Source organism: Myotis yumanensis, unplaced genomic scaffold (genome assembly GCF_028538775.1).
Source record: "Myotis yumanensis isolate MYYU_CA2020_CCGP unplaced genomic scaffold, mMyoYum1.0.hap1 SCAF_2, whole genome shotgun sequence".
In the NCBI taxonomy this organism is placed as follows: Eukaryota; Metazoa; Chordata; class Mammalia; order Chiroptera; family Vespertilionidae; genus Myotis; species Myotis yumanensis.
Genome location: NW_027223753.1, coordinates 42130965 through 42150243, shown reverse-complemented (window position 1 = coordinate 42150243; position 19279 = coordinate 42130965). Strand labels below are relative to the sequence as shown.

The 19279-nt window shown below is 44.1% G+C and overlaps 1 protein-coding gene across 5 annotated transcripts in view; it reads right to left on the bottom strand.

Moving 5' to 3' along the window:
* FGGY (FGGY carbohydrate kinase domain containing) overlaps positions 1-19279 on the bottom strand; it is a 402080-nt gene that overhangs the window by 191285 nt on the left and 191516 nt on the right. For all 5 annotated transcript variants that reach the window (XM_070405226.1, XM_070405225.1, XM_070405229.1 and 2 more), the window contains exon 7: positions 5102-5230. In XM_070405226.1, coding sequence (XP_070261327.1) covers positions 5102-5230 — 129 coding nt within the window. The remainder of the gene's footprint in view (positions 1-5101; positions 5231-19279) is intronic.

Sequence of the window (19279 nt, the reverse complement as noted above, 5' to 3'; positions counted from 1 at the left end):
GGAGCATTGAGCCAGGTATATAGGGACAACTGCCTCTGTAATGAGAGGGAGCTACAGTTCTCAGTTGTAATATCATTCCCTAATGGAGGGAATGCCATTCACTCATTCGCTGAATTTGCACGAGTTAAGGGTCCTCCATGTGCAAAGGACTGGGCTGGATGCTGTGATATAAGGATGAAATGACACAGTGCTTTTTCTCAAAGCATTTGCAAACTGGTAGATGAGGCAAAGTTGCACACACAAAACGGTATAATATGTACAGTAATGGAGGCAAATCCGAGACACGGGCGGAGCAAACAAGAAGGAGTGCATAAGTCAGCTTGGGGAGCCAGGGAAGGCTCCCAGAGGAGATAACACCAGATTCAAGATTTCACAGATAATCAGGAGTTTGATTGATAAAAACAACTGAGAGGAGAGGGGCCTGAAACAGAAATCAGGTTGTTACTGCCTTTCGGGACAGCTTGGGTACTGGAGCCAAGAACAGACCTGGAACAAAGTTAACACTATTTATGTGAGTTAGAAAAATAGCAGCAGCAGGAGCCCTGGCCAGAACCACCCCCACAAAGAGCACAGAAAGCTACTCCTATCTTCTGGCTGTCTGCTGGAGAGCTCGCTAACCAGCACCTTAAGAACAAAATGTTCTTTTATCTTTGGTTTGTATTCCCACAGAGTCCTTCCTCTTCTTTTTCCAGAGCTGGAAAAAGCATGAGCTGAGTTTCACTCGCTTCTTTGATCTTGATCCTTGAGTCCCCGGCTTCCCTTGAGAATGACAGTCCAGGAGGATTTCTCCAAAGCAGAGCGCTGGCCCCTCCTACTAATCAGAATGTGGGACACAAGGGTGGCCAGGCCAGGCCAGGGACCCTAACTGCCAGGGGTTGTCTGTGCGAGGCCTGGATGGCACCCAATTCCGACTTCCAAAGCTGGACTCTCACCCTGACACTCAGCGATCTCTTAGCACAGAGCCCATCGAACCATTCTTGACATTGTTTCAGCCCTCAAAACATACAGCATCTTAAAGCAGCGAGCCCTGGGTCCTGCTACAGAGAGCCCGGGAAGGAACCCTAGGGTTCAGGGAAGGCAGAGGGAATCAAAGCCAGAGGTTCTTTCCCAGTTGCCTCTCCAAAGGAGGAGAGTTCTCCAGGGTGGTAATTCTGAGAAGTTCCACTTACAAAGTTCCTCCTTGGTGTAGGCATTGTGGTTCTGGAGTAAGAAAACCAAAGAGACATCTCAGTATTCTAGGCCTACTATGTGCCAGATGCTATGCCAGCTGCTTTACCTACTTACATCATGAGTTCTATAACAACTCTGTGAGGGGCCACCGCTATGTTTTTTTTTAATCCTCCCTCCCAGGTCTCCTCTCTTCCCCAGACATGAAATCCTGCAGTGGCTGTTAGGTGAAGGGGAGAGGTGGAGGTACAAGGAGAGTAAGAGGATAAAACTTGGTCACAATAGTAAATGAGGTCTTCACTATATGATATTTTTTTCATAGATTTTTAGAGAGAGAGGAATGGGTGGGGAGAGGAGGGAAGGGAGTGGGGAGAGAGAGAGAGAGAGAGAGAGAGAGAGAGAGAGAGAGAGAGAGAAATATCAATATGAAAGAGACACATCGACTGGTTGTCTCCTGTATGTGCCTTGACCTGGGTGTGAATACGTAAGCAAGGTACTTGGCCTTTGCTGGGAATCAAACCCATGACCCTTCAGTCCAAGGGTTAATGCTCTAACCACTGAGCAAAAGGGATCAGGGCCATTGCTATCTCTTATTGCAGAAGAGGAAACAGAAGTGTGAAGAGGGATGGTATCTGGCCCAAGGTACACAGGTAGGGAGAATAAGAATTTACATCCAAATATTCACTCTCCATATTCAGAGCTTTCATCACTTCTCAAACTTTTACTATTGAGCTAGGAACATGCAGGCCAAGAGGGAACAACCAGAATTTTCTCTCCAAAAAGAGTGGGGCTTTGTCTGCTTTGTTCATGGCTGATAATCTCTAGTGCCCAGCCCAACATACAGGTGTGCAGGCACTCAATCTATACCTGTAGTCACTACATGATTAGAAGGTAGATAATCTTTTCAAGACTTTCAGGCCTCGGTTCTCCACATCCTGGTGGGGGTGAAGGTGTAGTAGCAAACGAGACTGAATGCTCCCTCCCAGGTCTCCTCTCTTCCCCAGACATGTAATCCTGCAGTGGCTGTTAGGTTGAGGGGAGAGGTGGAGGTACAAGGAAGGGTAAGAGGATAAAACTCAGTCACAATAGTTAACAAGGTCTTTACTCTCCCATAGTCCCTGGGAATCCCTTTCCTGTGTCCTTCCCAGCCACTGCTGGCCCCTAAGCGCAGCCTTTTAAGAATCCAAAGTCCTTCTACCTTTCCAGTTAAACAACTTATTTTTGGAAAATATGATGGAAACTCATCTACTTAAGAGTATTTGTATTTTAAAGGGAACAAAAGTCCTCAGCCAAAACTTCTAAGGGTAAAATTTCTTTCACTGACTTGGGACAAGAGTAGGGACATTTAATGGTGTGGGTTCCTCCCAGTCCAATTCACCCAACACTCTCTGAGTGTCTACAAGTTCCAGGTGCCATAGAGAAAGCGGTTTTCCCTCCTGGAGGGCACAGTGAGTCCTGGGCAGAAGCAAGAAGGTGTATTGGTTCATCCCATAGGGAGGTCTGGGAAACGGACAGGGAAATCGAGTCCTGAAGCTCCCCAAGGTGTAGCCTCTCTCTTTCAGCCAAGGGCTTGTCCCCTGGTGGGGGTGGATGATTGAGACTGTGACCCCAGGGATAAGTGGAAAAGCATGATGGGGAAGGCTTCCCTGGCCTTAGTCATGATGGGACGTCAGGCTTACCAGGGGCCAGGAACCTACCTAGACCCCAAGTTCTCTGTGCCTGTCCTTAAAAACCAGTCATGACATTTCAATCAAAAGCACATACTGCTGCCCTGGCAGGTGTTGCTCAGTGGTTGAGCATCGACCTATGAACCAGGAGGTCATGGTTCGATCCCTGGTCAGGGCACATGCCCAGGTTTCTAGCTCGATCCCCAGTAGGGGGCATGCAGGAGGCAGCCAATCAATGGTTCTGTCTAATCATTGATATTTCTATATCTCTCTCCCTTCCTCTCTGGATTCAAAAAAAATATTTAAAAAAAACCAAAAGCACATACTGTTCATACTGAAAAGGAAGAGAAGCATCCTTGCCTGCAATCACTGCTATCCACCAATCAACCAACCCACCTGTACTACTGGTTGTTCACTATGCCACAGGCACTATGCTAGATCCTAAACCAGTGGTTCGCAACCTTCTGGCCCTTTAAATGCAGTTTCTCATGTTGTGACCCAACCATAAAATTATTTTCGCTGCTACTTCATAACTGTAATGTTGATACTGTTATGAATTGTAATGTAAATATCTGATATGCAGGAAGGTCTTAGGCGACCCCTGTGAAAGGGTCGTTCAATCGTTAAAGGGGTCACGACCCACAGGTTGAGAACCGCTGTACCTAAACACACAGAGATGAGTAAGACAGACACGGTCACGGATCAATGAGAGCTTTCCTATTCTGAGAGTCCATGGACTGTGCAGAAGGCGGGATATGGCTTAATAATCTGCTGCATAAAGAACCAGATTAACTTTCATTCTACAAGTCAAAGTTATTTCACGTTACTTTTGCCTTCATGTGGCTATTCATTTAATAAATTTATTAAGCACCTATAGGAATCAGACACAGGGCTCTGCACAGAATGAATAATATAATCCCCTGTCCTCAAGGAGCTCCTAGCCTAGTGGAAAAGACAAGCAGATAAAGCAGTAATTACAACACAATGTGACCATTACTTAGTAGGGGTGGGGAAGAGCACTGAGAGAAGTACAACTTGGAGAATTTCTACATAAATCTGTCCCATGGAAGGCTATGCAGAGGAGCAAGCATACGATATGAGTCTTCAAGTTAGAGCAGGAGTTAGCCATGGGGAGAAGTGGAGGACCAATCATCCTGGGAAGAGAAATACACGTGCAAAGACAGAGGTGTAATGCTCAGACAGCATTTTGGGAACACAAGTCTCGGTAAGTATTTAAAAGATAACTCTTGGCCATAATATGAAGTATAGACTAGAATATCTTTCAATGTTTTTTTGACTATGACCCATGGTGAGAAATTCATTTTCAGTTATGGCCCAGTACACACATGCACAGAGACATAAAATGGAAACCTAAGTTCACCACACAAAGCTTGCTCTGTGAGATGCACTCTGACATTTTCTACTCTGGCCTGTTCTATTCTGAGTGTTCAATGGTCATGATCTACTAAAGTGATCTCATGAGGTTTGAGCCATAATTGGAAAAAAAGAACACTGCTAGAAAGAAGAACTAAAAAAAATAAAGAGATGTGGCTATAGTTAAAGTGAGAGTTATTGAGAATCTGAACAACCCCCAGGAACCACCCCCCAAAATGCAATAAGGATAAAGAAGAAGATAGACTTACCACATTTCACTGTAATTCTTATCTCATTTTCTGCCTTGCCATTGAATTTGGGGGAAGAGACCTTGATTTTATTTTAAAGTCATTGTCCCCTAGCACCATGATTGAGACTAGTAAGTATTTAATGGGTCTTTGAAATAAGAATACATAGTACATGGATGTTAGGTTTGAGAGTTATTTAGGAGATGAAATCACAACTACACTCAAGTAACTGGATAAAGAATATAAGCCAAATAAATTATGAAAATAAATCAATTAGACTTGTAAGAGTTATGGAGCACCTTTAGAAGAAACAGCACAGGTAGGTAAACCATCATCAGACATGCCAGTGGAAGTGAGCATATCTTTTTCAAATTTTTAGTAAACCAAAGAACCATCCACATGTTGACTCAGATCATTATTTTCTATTATTCTGTATGGAAAGATTAATACAATTATAAATAAATTTTGTATTTAATAAGTTCTATAATTCTATCCTAATGCTTAACTGTGAAAAGACTTTATATTGCTATATCTTGAATCACCAGGCCTTGATGCTTTATAAACAGGAAAGGAGTGTCTTAGGTTCTGGGGAATAATCCGTGTGCAGACAGCACTGGTAGTGGCCATGGAGTGAGGGATGATTACCTAGTCCTCCAGCATGGGCATCAATAAGGGAGGCTGCCACCGCGATGCCAGCAGGAAGACCAAGGTCTCTGGCTGCCTCTGGGGTAAGCCCATTTCCAAGAGAAGCTCCAGGGGGCAGCACTTGGTTTCCTGGGGAGACAGGAGAAAAAACAAACACCTGTCAGTTTGAAAAACACAACAGCAGACAAAGGGTTTTCTTAAGTGAACCCCTCTGTTCCCTCCCCTTTCCTCTGCATTTCTTCAACTTCAGGAAGACAGAAACCATGTAGCCACAAACAGTCCCTTTGCTCACTGGGTGACAGGTATATGTTCTGGGTTCTTATGGATCATGCTCTGGGGTGCTTTACAAAGCCAGGAGCTCAAAGGCATCTTTCAAACTGGAGAAAACTCCCCTTAATAGTAAGTTCCAGAAGATATATATGCAGTGGCCTCTTGAAGACTAGATAAAAATGGTCAAACTTTTCCTCCTAACAGAGCAGCTCTACACACACACATGCACAGACACGCATACACATGCACACATACACACACGCACACATTCACACAGCCATACATGGTCCCTGATGAACATAGATTCCTCAGAAAGTTGGGAAAATTTACTCATGTAGTTGCTTCCTGTCAGAGGATAAGGAAAAGAATAATTCTGCTCCAATAAAGAATTTCTTAAGTTTCTCTCAGGAAAAAAAAAAAAAGGAAGAAAAAAAAAGCCCAGTCTAAACTTTACAAGGTGGAGACTTGCACAACCATGGAATATAATTTGAATGGTGTTCTTTGGAGTTGTGCAATGCAGCGACCCTGATATTTCAAGTGACCTTGAATTCCTGCAGTCAGTCAGGCCTTCAGTGAAGGATTTATTGATTGCCTTGCTTTGTGTGGGCGCTGTGGCACTGTAAAAGGCAGTCCTTGCCCCAAACCTAGTTAGGGAGTTGAGATCAGGACACAGAACCATGAAAGTCAGAACAGGACAATGAGACCCTTCTGCTCCCAGGTGTTTAGCCGAGGATGAGTGCTCCCTCTTCCCACCGCTGTGGAATTTATCAGTAATTCTGCAGTGCAAGGAGGGGTGAGGGTAGACATGCATATATGCTAAGATCCCTCTGAGCTCCAAGATCCTATTATTCTGAATGTGCGGTCAGCAACTCACTTGGTGCTAAGGCACCGTCCATGAGAGCTCCAGGGATGGCAGAGGTGCCCTCTGACTTCTGGGGGTGGAGCTGAGGGTGGGGTTAGAGGGAGGTAGAGGGAAGATGGCTCACCATCCTCCTCTAATTGGAAACAAAGCACCGCCACAAAACACCTCCATCCATTTTACGTAATGAGTTTCTTTCAAAAATGTTTAGCTTAGAAAAGGAAGAGGAGGAAGATTGAAACCACTGCCATGTTTCCAAAGCATCATTACCCAATAATGGCAGCCACTAGGTGCTCGTGGATGGAGCACTGGAAATGCGGCTGGAGTAACTGTGAAGCCAGACTTTTCACTTAATTCATTTCGCTTCAACTTGAAAAAAACGATACATGATTCAGTTACTAAAAAGTTTCAAGTACATTTGGCACAACTTGGGTGTGCAAATCTACTTTTCACTGTTAATTAAAGAAACCTAAATAAAGTATTTTACAGTGGAAACTTAGTGTCTGAACTGAGATGTAGCCAGTGGAAAATATACACCAGGTGTCAAAGATAGTACAGAAAAGTAAATGTAAAGTATCTCATTCATAAATTTATATCATTATGTTGAAGAACTTTTGATTTGTTAGGTTATATAATATGTATTAAAATTCATTTCACCTATTTCTTTTTACTTTAATGCGGCTACTAGAACACTTTAGGTGTCACTCATATTGCATTTCTACTGGATTTCTAAGGTTGAGATGCTCAGATGTTGGGGTGGGAGCAAGGAGGACCTCTAGTCTCATGCTTTGGATGCCCAGACAGGCAGAAACCCGGAAGAGAGCTGTGCACAATTTGGCTCTGGACACCACCTTAATTATGTCACTGTGTTTCATATACAGCACAAAACAGGCAGCCTTCCCATTTACTGAGCACCTCTGTGCCAGGGGCTGTGCTAAGAACACAGCATGTGTTTCCTAACCTCACTGTCACAATAACCCCACGTGAAGGGGACGAGCACTGTCCCCACTGCCCAGATGGACGGGGAAGGTCATGCTCATCCAGGAAAAGTGAGTTTCCCCTCGTCACACAGGCCACGGAGGATTGCATTCTGACTACGTCATACCAAACCTGCATACTTTCTTATTCATCACATTGCATTTTGGTGCGGCTATTTAAAAAAAAAAGTTTTGAGTGAATGAAGGTATCTAGAGAAGTATTTTTGGAAGAAACATATGTTTAAAAAGTAGCACCATTTAGATATGCCCACCAGAGGCACACCTCACTTAGTTGTGCTTCACTTGATTGCGCTTCACAGATGTTGCATTTTTTACAAATTGGAGATTAGACCCCCACCACCCCTACCACCAGCAAAAGGCTTACGCCTCACCTTATTTTGATACTTGCTTTATTGTGGAGGTCTGGAACCAAACCTGCACTGTCTCTGAGATATGCCTGTACATTCAGATTTTTTTAAGTGTTCATTTTCATAGAAAGGTTTAAATGAGAATTCTATTCCACCTTGATCCCCAATCTTAACAAACATAAAAGGTGTAATTTTCATTAAAAAAAAGTTTCGAGACAGGAGGAGGATGAGCAGGGTGGGATACTCTTCTGAGTGCCCTGAGCAGTAATTTGGAAAGAAGTCTTGGCTGGCGAGGTGCACAGAGAGCCCTGGGTGTGCAGTCAGGAGCTCTGGGTTCTACTCTTATGCTGAAGAACCACAGGTAGATTTCTCAGCCGAGGTAGCATCTTGAGCAAAGGCCAAGAAAGAGGGGAGACTGCCACAAGGGCTGGGGAAGATGGAACCTACGCTGGGGTGGGAACTGGCAGGGAGTGGCGGAGACAGTTGAGGTTGGAGAGGGAAGTGAGGACAGTGCTACACTGTCATGCAGGCTAAGGTTCCTGAACTTAATCAGGAAGTCCATGGTGAGGGTGAGCTCGGAAGGAGTGCTAAGCCTGGGAGTGAGGTGATGGGATTTGTATATTTTTAAAGATCCCTCTAGTAACATGGCAGCAGAGGACAGAAGAGGGTAAGCAACCACGATCGTGAAGCTATTTTGGTAACCAAAGAGAAAAGATGAGGGCCTTCCTTAAGGTATTGGCAAGTGAGAGCAGAAGTGGAGGCAGATATGAGAGATTTTGTGGAGCAAGAAAAGCAGCTCCTGGTGGTGGCTTGGATGGGGAGTATGGTAGATGTCACCACCTGGACTCCATGAAGGATGAAGGCAGTGAGGTTGGCAGATGGCCTCCAGCTGCCAGCTCCTTCAGGCCACCTGGACGAGGGGATGTGTTTCCCTGGCGACTCAGCAGAGTGGGAAGGGAAGGGCTCTGAAGGGCACCACTTGCTCCAGGGCTCTCGGCTGGGGGGCTGCATCATGGCTCCACTCCTCCCTCTGCCCAATCCTGCTCACTGCCCCTTCCTTGCACAGGTGGCCACCCCTAATAAACATCCTGTGCCCCCAAATCTGCCACAGCCTGTCCCTCCAGAGAACCCAACCCAGGGCGGTGAGCCAGGCCTCCTCCTCAGTCCAGTGGTCTCGGAATGAAAAGAAATAGGCACTGGGAGTCCATCCCTCCTTGGAACTGGAACCTCAGCCTTCAGGAACCCTCTACCTGGACCCTAAGCAGGAAGACATTGCTTCTCTAGACACCAAAAGGAAACAGCTTGTCATAACGCAGGGTGATAGAAACTGGAGGGGCTCTGGGAGAAACTGCCCACCAGATCACACTGTGAGTTCATCCGCCAGAGGTGCCGAGGGGACTAGGAGAGCTGTCAGAGGCAAGCACTGTGCGCCTTGATAACTCTTCCCGAAATAATCTCCTCTCACCATAAATTGAGATTATTCACAGCACTGGTTTCCCCAGAGTTAACCAGGGCCTCACAGCCTCTGCATTTGCAGTTTCTTCCAGTCTTCATTCAAGCATTCATGCATGCATTGTAACAAACACCACATAACAATGATAACAAGGATATTGCCCATATATCTTCACCTACCTGTGCCCAGATCTAGGTGTGGGGTATAAATGCAAGGGGCGCCTCTGACCTCAAATGACTCCCACCGTGTTCTGTGCAAACCGAGACTCTCAGGCCGATGTATAAAATGCTTTAAAGGTGGAATGTATGTGGTGCTCCCGGAGCATCAAGCGGGGAGGGGGAGGTTGGCCTGGGAAGTACAGGAAATTGGGATGAAGGTGACATTCGAGCCTGGTCTGGAAAGACAGGTGGCAGATTGCTGGTTTCAGACTATAATGCTCAGGGGAAATGGATGCCATTAGAGCTAAGATTGGGTTCAGTGTACAGAGCCCCCAGGGACACAGCATTCAGCATGTTAGCAAAGAAGACACCAGGGAGGAGCAGAGCAGTTCGGCCGCCTGAACAAGAGAGGCAGCAGGGGGCCTCAGGCAGGGAGGCCAAGGAGCTCTGACCAAGGCGGCGAGGCCCTGCCAGGGACAGCTTCCGGCACTCGGTTTGCTTTTTAAGAAGTTAAACCTGCAGTGTGGAGAACAGCTAGAATGGGAAATAGATTTTTTTAAAAAAACAATCAAGCCAACTGAAAAATGCAGGCTGCAAAACATTATGTAGAGTGCAACTTAATTTTTTAAGAATAACAAAGAAGGTAGATAGACTATTTGTAAAAATACATCCCCTAATGGGGAGAAAATAGAGAGAGAAAGACTTTCTCTGGAGAAATTGTGCATAATTTTTTTTGGGGGGGCGGCTTTTAACTAATCGATAACTTCTAATTGTACTACCTTGAACCTATACTTCTTGTGTAATTTTTTAAAAGCTGCTTCTTCCCTTAAATATGATCAGGGTAAATAAATTATTTTTTAAGTATGTTTTTATTGATTTTCAAGAGGAAGGGAGAGGGTTTGAGAGAGAGAAATATTGAAGAGAAAGACACATCGGTTGGCTGCCTCCTGCACACCCCCCACTGGGGATTGAGCCCACAATCCAGGCATGTGCCTGGACCTGGAATCGAATCAGGGATCTCTTGGTTCATGGGTCAACACTCAATCACTGAGCTACACCAGCTGGGCAGGGTAAATAAATTAGACACAACTTTTTCAGCAGAATACGACATAGACATTAAAATGAACGAGGAAGAATTAAGGTATGGTTTTGGAAGGAAGTCCAGGATAAATTAAGTAAAAATGGCAAGATGCAGAATAGTACTCAGCGTATGAGAAGCCATTTGTGAATGACCTTGGGTTTCTTTTGTGATCAAAGTTAAAAGCAAAACTGAATTGAGGAGAGCACTGTGCACCTTTTTTTTACACCCTACACCTCAGCCTAAAGGCAGGCAAGAGGCCTGGACGCTTCCCGTACTTTCTTGACCCTGCTGGCTTCTGTCCCTGTGAACACACTCGCACCTCGGGGTATAACACAGCAATTGTTCCGAGGGCTCTTGGGCTCCTGTCCACTGATTTCCCATTCAGATGGGCGGGTTTGGTGTGAGCGGTCAAATGCTGGAGCCTACAATCCCTTTTCACGGGCGGGGGCTACTATTACACCAAATCTTCCCCTACCAGTTTTTCAATTATCTATGACTAATGAGCACTTTGGGAACAGTTTCAGACACACACATAATCCTCTTTCCTGATGTCAGCAGCAGAAATTAATGACTGTGTGGATTGCTGGGAGACAGAAAATGCATTATAATGGTCAACAGAGCTGTTATCCTCTCCAGGAAGGGGGAGCGGGGGCGGGGTGTTGTATTAACTGGAAGGCTCAGTGTTCCTTTGTGCTCCTACAAACACGAGATGAAGCCCAGGGGGAGAGAGCTGGCTCCGAGCCCATGGAAATGTCAGAGAGAGGTTTGGGCGTGGGTGGCATGCGACCCTGGTTCCTCCATGCTTGGCACTGGAGCACCGGTCCCTGCTTATGTTTGCCAAGGTCAACAGGGCAATCAGATTGGCCAGGCGGTGCTAAGTGACACCCTGCCCTGCCAGCAGAGAGGGTCTCTGAGTCCCTTCAGACTGAATCTACTTTCAGGTTGGTTTAGAGGTGAAAGAACAAAAACAAGAATGGGCAACTCTCAAACAATAGACTGGAGTTACTTTCAAAGCATGCAGTGGTTGACATGAGTTTGTTGTCTCATGTGGGCATACTCTGCACTGGGGTGGTTTCAAAGATGGTTAGGAACTGGTCCGAACGTGGTGGAGCTCCACAGTTCCATGAAGCATGAACCCCCACTGAATAAAACAGAATACCACCATGTGCCTATGGCAGCCAGCAGACTTGCTACTGATACTTACTTTCATAAAAACTGACAGAATGAGGAACTTGACCCCTACCCAGCACCTAAATTCCTCTACAGAGATCTCAGTTCACTTGGGCAGGTTACCTCAGAGAGACTTTTAGACCTGGAGTCACAACTGGTACAAGACTGATTGAAAACCATTCCAGTGATTCTTGCTGGATGGGAGTTACACATGTTCAGAGCTAGTCACTCAATCAGGGAAATTATGAAAAACTCAAACCTGACACATTCTGAAACATTACATTGTTCACTTCCCTTCATTTACCTCCTAAAAATAATCTCATTTTTACTAGGAATTAAATTATATTTTGAATTGTTGATTAAATATAAAACTTGCTGATGATATCCTCATCATTCATTATAAAAATGTTTACTGAGTACCTACTATGTGCCAGACACTGTTGTAATGTTGAAAATGCATTAAGCAACAAGATAGATAAGGTCCCTGCCCTCACATGGCTTATTTTCAGTAGACACTATTCCCATTCAATGCCTTTTCTGAATTATATCTTGTAACTATGTTTTGTAAGCTCTTCTATGATTTGTAAAGTCTTTTGTATATTTTATATTCCTGGCCTTGTATTCTGACCTACAGTAGGTATTTAATAAATAAACATGACATATATTTTAAGTCAAATTTTGAATGACCCTTATGTTTTTTTCCCTATGTTTATCTCTTTCCCTCTTTCCTACTAGATGAGAATAGCTCAAAGATGATTTTACTTATCTCTGTATTCATCTCCTCAGTACCCAGCAGTGTCTGAACATAAATTCTCAGTAATGTTCATTCAACTAAATGTATAGATTTCTTTTAAAAAGAGACCATAAGACGCAAATCAATCAGATTACACACACACACACAGGAAGTATCAGTTGGGAGAGTAAAGAGACTGGATTAAGTGTAACTCTTGAATGCTACTGAGACAAGTAATATGCTTCCTAATATAATCCCACCAGCAACGCTCTCACCTGTTTAATTCGGGAACAATGTAATGCATCCAGGCTTATGCATGTGCATGTGCCTAGAAAATGGTTGACCAGCAGGCCCAAGCGTCTCACTAGGAACAGTGCTGCTATGATAAGACACTGTGGATGTCATTACCCACTGAAATAAAGGCTTTCATATTCCTCTCAGCTGGTCAAGTCTGATTCAAAAAGTGGATGCTGGTTAACTTGCAGCTGAAAAGCCCCAGGTCTTGTAGCTAATGAGTCTGAGGAAGGCGGGATGGACACCAGACCAAGGCTTTGGACTTGCTCTGACAAACAACCAGTAACTATTGTAGGCCAGAGGGCCAAGGAGTGGCACACACAGCTTGTATTTTAGAAGACAGATATCCTAATAGTAATAGTGCCCATTGATTAAAACCTACAAGTTTCAGTCAATGTTCTTGACATATTTCAGTTGTTATCACCTTCAATATTAGAAACAAACCTATGAGGCTAGTATTAGAATCACTATGTTACAGTTGTAGAAATACAAGCACAGAAGACAATATGATTTTTTCAAAGGCACCTATCTGATGAGGGGCCCGATCAGGGTTTCAATCCAGAATTCTCAGATTCAAAAATCTGGGATCTTCCTACTGTACCAAGCAGATTAGAGAAGGCTGAGATTAGAGCCAGGGAGAATGACCTCAAGGGCATGTTGACTGTCATAGGTAGAGAAGGAAGGCAGCTTCATTTGTAGGAGGCTCTCATGGAGCGCCATGTCCAGGGACATAAAATCCCAGCATGCTGAATTTTCTAGTTCCTTCCTTTCCTTGAATAGGCGGGTTCCAAAATCAAAGACTCTGGACTTCAAATGGCCCTTCAAGACCATCAACTTCAGTGCATTCCTTTTGCTGTACAGACACCGAACCCAGAGAGGGAGGCGGCTTCCCTGGGGTCACTCAGTTGGAGCTGGAGACTCTAGAATTGAACCCAGGGCTCCTGACTTCCTCCAGTTTTCCACACCCCCTGCTTGCACTGCCCTCCTCTACCCACCACCAACTAGAACAGGAAACTTGCCTAACCAGGGCTCTAAGTCACAGGGAGATGGCATAAATCCAATGGATTCCAGAGGTGTAGGCAGCCATTCCGAAGTATTCAGAGCATGAAGTGCAGTCTTTTTAGCTTGAAATCATCCATGTTGACTCCCACAGTGACCTAATTCTCTAGATAATTGCTGATGCCCTATTTTATTCTCACCTAGCCTAAGGCCACCTCCAAAGAGCCTTTCCTGGGTAGATCATAATTAATCACTCTTTCCTCTACAATCCCACAGCATGTTTCTTGGAATTACATCATTCAGTTCTACATAATGGCTTTGTGCCTCTTCTTCTGTTTTAGATTGTAACCGGCCTTGAGGGCAGAGCTCTTTTGCAAAATGCATTCTTAGGAGACAGGAGGCTTAGCAGAGCACCCAGGAATTCAGGTTAGGAGGTGGGCTGGCTTTACCAACCGCAGGGTTTGTTTCTTTGGGCAAGCGACTGAATTTCCCTGCTATACTTTCCTTACCTGTCAAAAGGCAATAATAATGCTATTTGTTTCCCAAAATGGTTATGAGAATCAAGCAAGATAATACCTATAAAGAACTTCAGAATGCTGTCACATGGCAAATACATAATCAATATATCATTATGGCTATTATGATACGAAGTTCCTGATATATTGGGTATCGCCTGGCACACAGTGGTTACTCAGTTCAGTCTGGTGAGTTTATAAAGCTTGAGAAGAAATCCTTGAAGTTACGACATGTGGGGATATATGCCTGTGGGGTCATGCCAGCAAACCACAGAAACTGTGAAAGCCGTTAAAATATTCATAGTGATGGAATTCAGTTTCCCAGCACAAAAAGTGTCTCCCTGTGGTCATGTCTCCATGGCACTTCTCCAGAGTGAAATGTTTTAAAAGCGCAGAGGGTGTCCTCTTTGCAGTTATTTTAAGGACCAAATGCTTGTTCCTAAAGGAAAACTTATTATTTTGAAAGCAACACCCTTGACCGTTAAGATGACCAACTCTTTCGAGACCCAAACAAAGAGTTCTGCCATGGAGTTCCACTGCTGGGGCTGGCAAACTTAGGAAATATATGAAAACAGCTGTCATTGTGCTGAAGATATTACCAGGTTTAAATCAGTGGTCTTCACAGTTTTGTGTGTTGTTTTTTCCATGATCCAGTAAAAAAAATATCATATAAAGAAAACTGGGGACTGACATAGGCTTCACAATGTATAGCCCCATAGATTCATTAAGACAACCCTCAGAATAGAGATCATTTGGCAGAATGTTTTATTATCACTAAAAAGACAGGAGGGAGATGATCTCAAAAGAAAGGACATTCTTTTAAAGTAAATACATTTCCTTTTATGACCTTATTTTCTCATTTCATCACACACCAGGGAGCGCCTGGTCAGGGGCCCAGTGCTGGTCTCTCGTCTAGACTACTGTTTGCAAACTGCTGGTTTACAAAATGATAACAGCCTCCTAACAATGGGTGAACCGAACAGCAAACTCTCACGAGAACAAGTTCGTCAGTGGGTCTAGTGTTAACCACACAAAACGCCAAACATCTGGTGATCTGAAGACATCTGGGGCTTTTCTACCATGTAGACCAAACATGATTCAGGTAATTGACCAAATTTTTCACTTCCCAACCAGATGTCTTACTTTCATATAAATGAAGCCAATCTTGTACTTTCATGTGCAAATAAGCGAGACATAAATTCACCCCTGGAGGGCAGAATTAATTGCTTACTCTCAATGAATACAAAATTACATACTATTTCTCCTTCCCTCCTCCCCCCACCCCAACTATTTTACCTTTGGAAAAGGCTTTCTGCTATTGTTTTGAAAAGCATATACTTTATCTTAGAAATGTTCTTTCTTTTTAAATGTTTATTCCTGCTTTTTTTTGTTTGTTTGTTTAAGAACCCCAAGGCCCTGGGTTACATAATGAGGAGTGTGGTTGGTCTTAGGCATCAGGATAAATTGGTTCTAAGTCTGTGCACACCCCCACCCCAAGCTTTAAGGGCCTTGGGAAAAGTTATGGAAAGTCTCTGAATTCAGTTTCTGTGGCGATATAAATCGTAAACTCTTCTATAAGGAACACTGTGGAGACCTGAGATCATTCGTTCCTACCATGTGTGTTGGCGATTACTCTGTGTGTCTGTTACTGAGACAATGGAGAACCACCATGCTGCCCTCCTCTGGGGCTCTGCCAGGAGCACAGGCAGGTGCTATGAAAGGAGGGTGCCGTAAAAGTCAAGCTCCCCTGGCCCTCATGGTTCAGTGGTTGAGTGTTGACCTATGAACCAGGAGGACACAGTTCGATTCCTGGTTAGGGCACATGCTGGAGTTGCGGGCTCAATCCCCAGTAGGGGCATGCAGGAGGCAGCCGATCTCTCTCTTCCCCTCTGAAATCAATAAAAAAATATATTTTTAAAAAGTCAAGCCCATGCTGGAATGACAGTCATACTATCCAACAAACACAATGTCCAATAAAAGTAGGAGCAACTTCAACCATGGCTAATTTTTAAAGGGAATATCACATTTGTTCAAGAAAGGACCTGTCTGAAACCTGGCCTCTTCTTTTACTGCCTTCAAGCACACAGTGGAATTTTCTCTGTTCATGTTTGTTTAAAGAACCCATGTGGTTATCAATGACCCTCCACCTTCTATGCCGTTGTCCTGACAACCACTTATCAGAGAGAATATGGAAAGCAGACAACAATGTGTCCCTTCAGTCAGGTTTTGTAGGCAAAACAGCAGTACAGAGACAATATTCAAAAGACCAGGGTCTTTGTGTTTGAGAACCTTGAAAGGGAAATAATTCGTAGATTCCAACATACAGATATACATACATACATACATACATACATACATACATACATAAGTGGGAGAGGACTACATAGCGAATCCAACTGGACAATGAGAGGCTGAAATGAAGAATTCACTTGCAGTTCAATAGCTGTGGTGTTTCGATAGCTGGCTACAAATATATACAGAGAATAAAGGCAAAGGAGAAATATATACAGAGAATAAGTTTGCTATTGTTGTTTATCCTAAGATGTGATATTATTTTTTTCACCAAAGTCCAAAAAACATCTCAAAAATATGAAGAAATGGAACATGGCTATATTTTTAAAAGTTTTCCCAAGGACCATAGCTTTTGTGCCCAAATGCCATCTATCACAGAACCCTAGTATATAAACCTGATCTGGTTCAAGTAGAGAAAGAAATGCCCCAAATGATGGAGGTCCTAGTCCCGACACCTGAGGGGGCCATCCAGATATTGGGGTTGGGAGGGGGGTGGGGCTGAGGAACAGAGGTTCAAATCTAGGACTCAATCCATGATGAGAGTCTGTCAGTCCAGAGATTAACCAGGGGAGGATGGATGTGTGGAGTTGGGAAACTGTAAGCCCCTTTCCTAAGCTTTGTCACAGAACAGAAGCTGAAGATGCAGAACGTGTCCACTATCTAAGCACTAAGACAATGACCTCATCCCGGGTGAAGGAGGAACCTGGCACTGCAGTGCCCAAGGGGCAGTGTGTGGAGTTTGCCAGCTTGGCAGTTGGTCAAGATCTTGGAGTAAAATCTCTGAAGGCCTTAGCCATGTCGCCATGGGAATTTAGCAGGGAAAGATACCAAAAAGGATGCTCTAACTTAATGTCATTTAAGTCCCCTTCTAAACCATCCAGTGTGTACGGGCGGCAGGAGATTTGTGTAGATTTGGGGGAAAATGCTCCAGTGATAAGAAGTTAGGTGCCCCAAGCTTTACAAATGAAACAAAATCGAATTTCTCCATTTTTAAAGTCTCATCTTTTGGCCCAAAGCCCAGCGTGTCACCAGCCATCCCATCCTTTCCCAATGGCCACAGGGAGCACTGAGGGAAGAGGGGGGCAGCCCACATCCAACAGGCTTCCGTGCAGTGAGCTAAGGTGAAATGGACAAATTGTGCAGGATGTCTTTGGAAGCTGGTTCCAGGGACAGATTTTTGGGAGTGTACAGCCTCTGGAAGGTGACCAAGGGTAGACAGCCATGAGGCATTCTACCAGGTCCTAGCTTCTATGATCAGAATTGACTATTAAAAAAAAAAATAACACAAAAATTGAGACCATGAAGCCATTATGCACTATAATGTTTCTTCAGTTTACAAAATAATAAAACTTCATTATAGACTAGAGGCTCAGTGCACAGATTTGTGCATGGGGGGGGGGGGGGTGTCCCTTGGCCTGTCTAGAGATCAGGGCCTATTGGGGCGGCCGGTGGGAGCGGGGGGGGGGGGGGGGGGGGAGAGAGGGGGAGGGACCACGGGAGGTTGGCTGTGGGAGTGCACTGACACCAGGAGGCAGCTCCTGTGCTGAGCGTCTGCCCCCTGGTGGTCAGTGTGCATCATAGTGACTGGTTGACAGGTCATTCAGTCGATAGGTCGTAAGGGTTGCTTAGGCTTTTATATATATAGATAATTTAAAAATACAGAAAGATAAGAGAAAATAAACTCCCCCTAATTTTTCTCCTCCCAGAGATAACTATCACCATAATACACGGATGGGCAAAAGTAGGTTTACAGTTGTTAACACAAATAAATACAATAATTAATAAATAGTAATACAAGAATAAATTCTATGCTTCGTGTACTCACAACTATAAACATATTTTTCTCATCCCTGTATTAGAAACTAGTGGAGCATATCCTTCCAAAATATCAATATACACAGGTATTTAATTTTATGTAAAAAGGATCACTTATGTGCATACTTTTAGAGTCTGTCTTTCTAATTCAATGGTATGTCATAGACATAGTTACTCAGCAAGGGGTATAATACATCCTTTTTAAAAATCTGGATGTGCCATACTATTTAACCAATCCCTTAGTATTAGACACTTAGTTTGTTTCTCTCAAATTAAGAACAAATCCAGACTTAGCAAGGAGAGACATAGTGAGGATTATTGTAAGGGGATTAAAGGGCTCTGCAATAGGGGAGGGGGACTATTGCAATAAGGAGAATATTGTGAGCATGAGATCTGCAAGTGTTTCAAGAGTTAGACAGAAAGGGTGTTTTTTTTTTTGTGTGTGTGTGTGTGTGTGTGTTTTTTTCCAGAGAGGAGTGAAGAAGGCTAGGGAGAACAGAGTTATGGGGAAATGGGATGAAAGAGTATGACTGGATAGTAGATAACAGACTTTTCATCTGAAGCTGATCTATTTGGAGGGAGAAGCAGGTAATGGTTAATTTTATGTTACTTTCACTGGGCCACAGGGTGCCCAGATATTTGGTCAAACAATATCCTGGGCATCTCCATAAGGATGTTTTTGGATGAGATCACCACTTAAAGCAATACAGTGAGCAAACCAGATTGCTCTACCTAATTCGGGTGGGCTTCATCTAATTAGTTGAAGGCCTGAATAGAACAAGAAGTCTGACACCTCTTCCAACCCTTCACCTCATGAGAGAGAATCCTTCCTGACAACCTTTGAACTGGTACTGGGCTTTTTCCTGCCTTTGGACTTGAACTTAAACATCAGTTTGTCCTGGGTCCCAGCCTGCCAGCCTGCAGACTGGATCTATATCATGAGTCTCCTGGGTCTCCAGCTTGCCAATTTACCCTGCAGACCTTGGGATCTGCCAGCGTGCACCATTACATGAGCCAATTCTTTATAATGTATACACACACCCTACTGGTCTGTTTCTCTGGAGAACCCCAACTAATACAGGACTCTTAAGGGGGGCTGTAAGCTGCTCAGGTGGGGAATGAGCCAAAGTTCAGAGGCTTGGATGATCTAATTGATCAGTGGGGACAAATGGTTCAGCTAATCATTCATAAGGC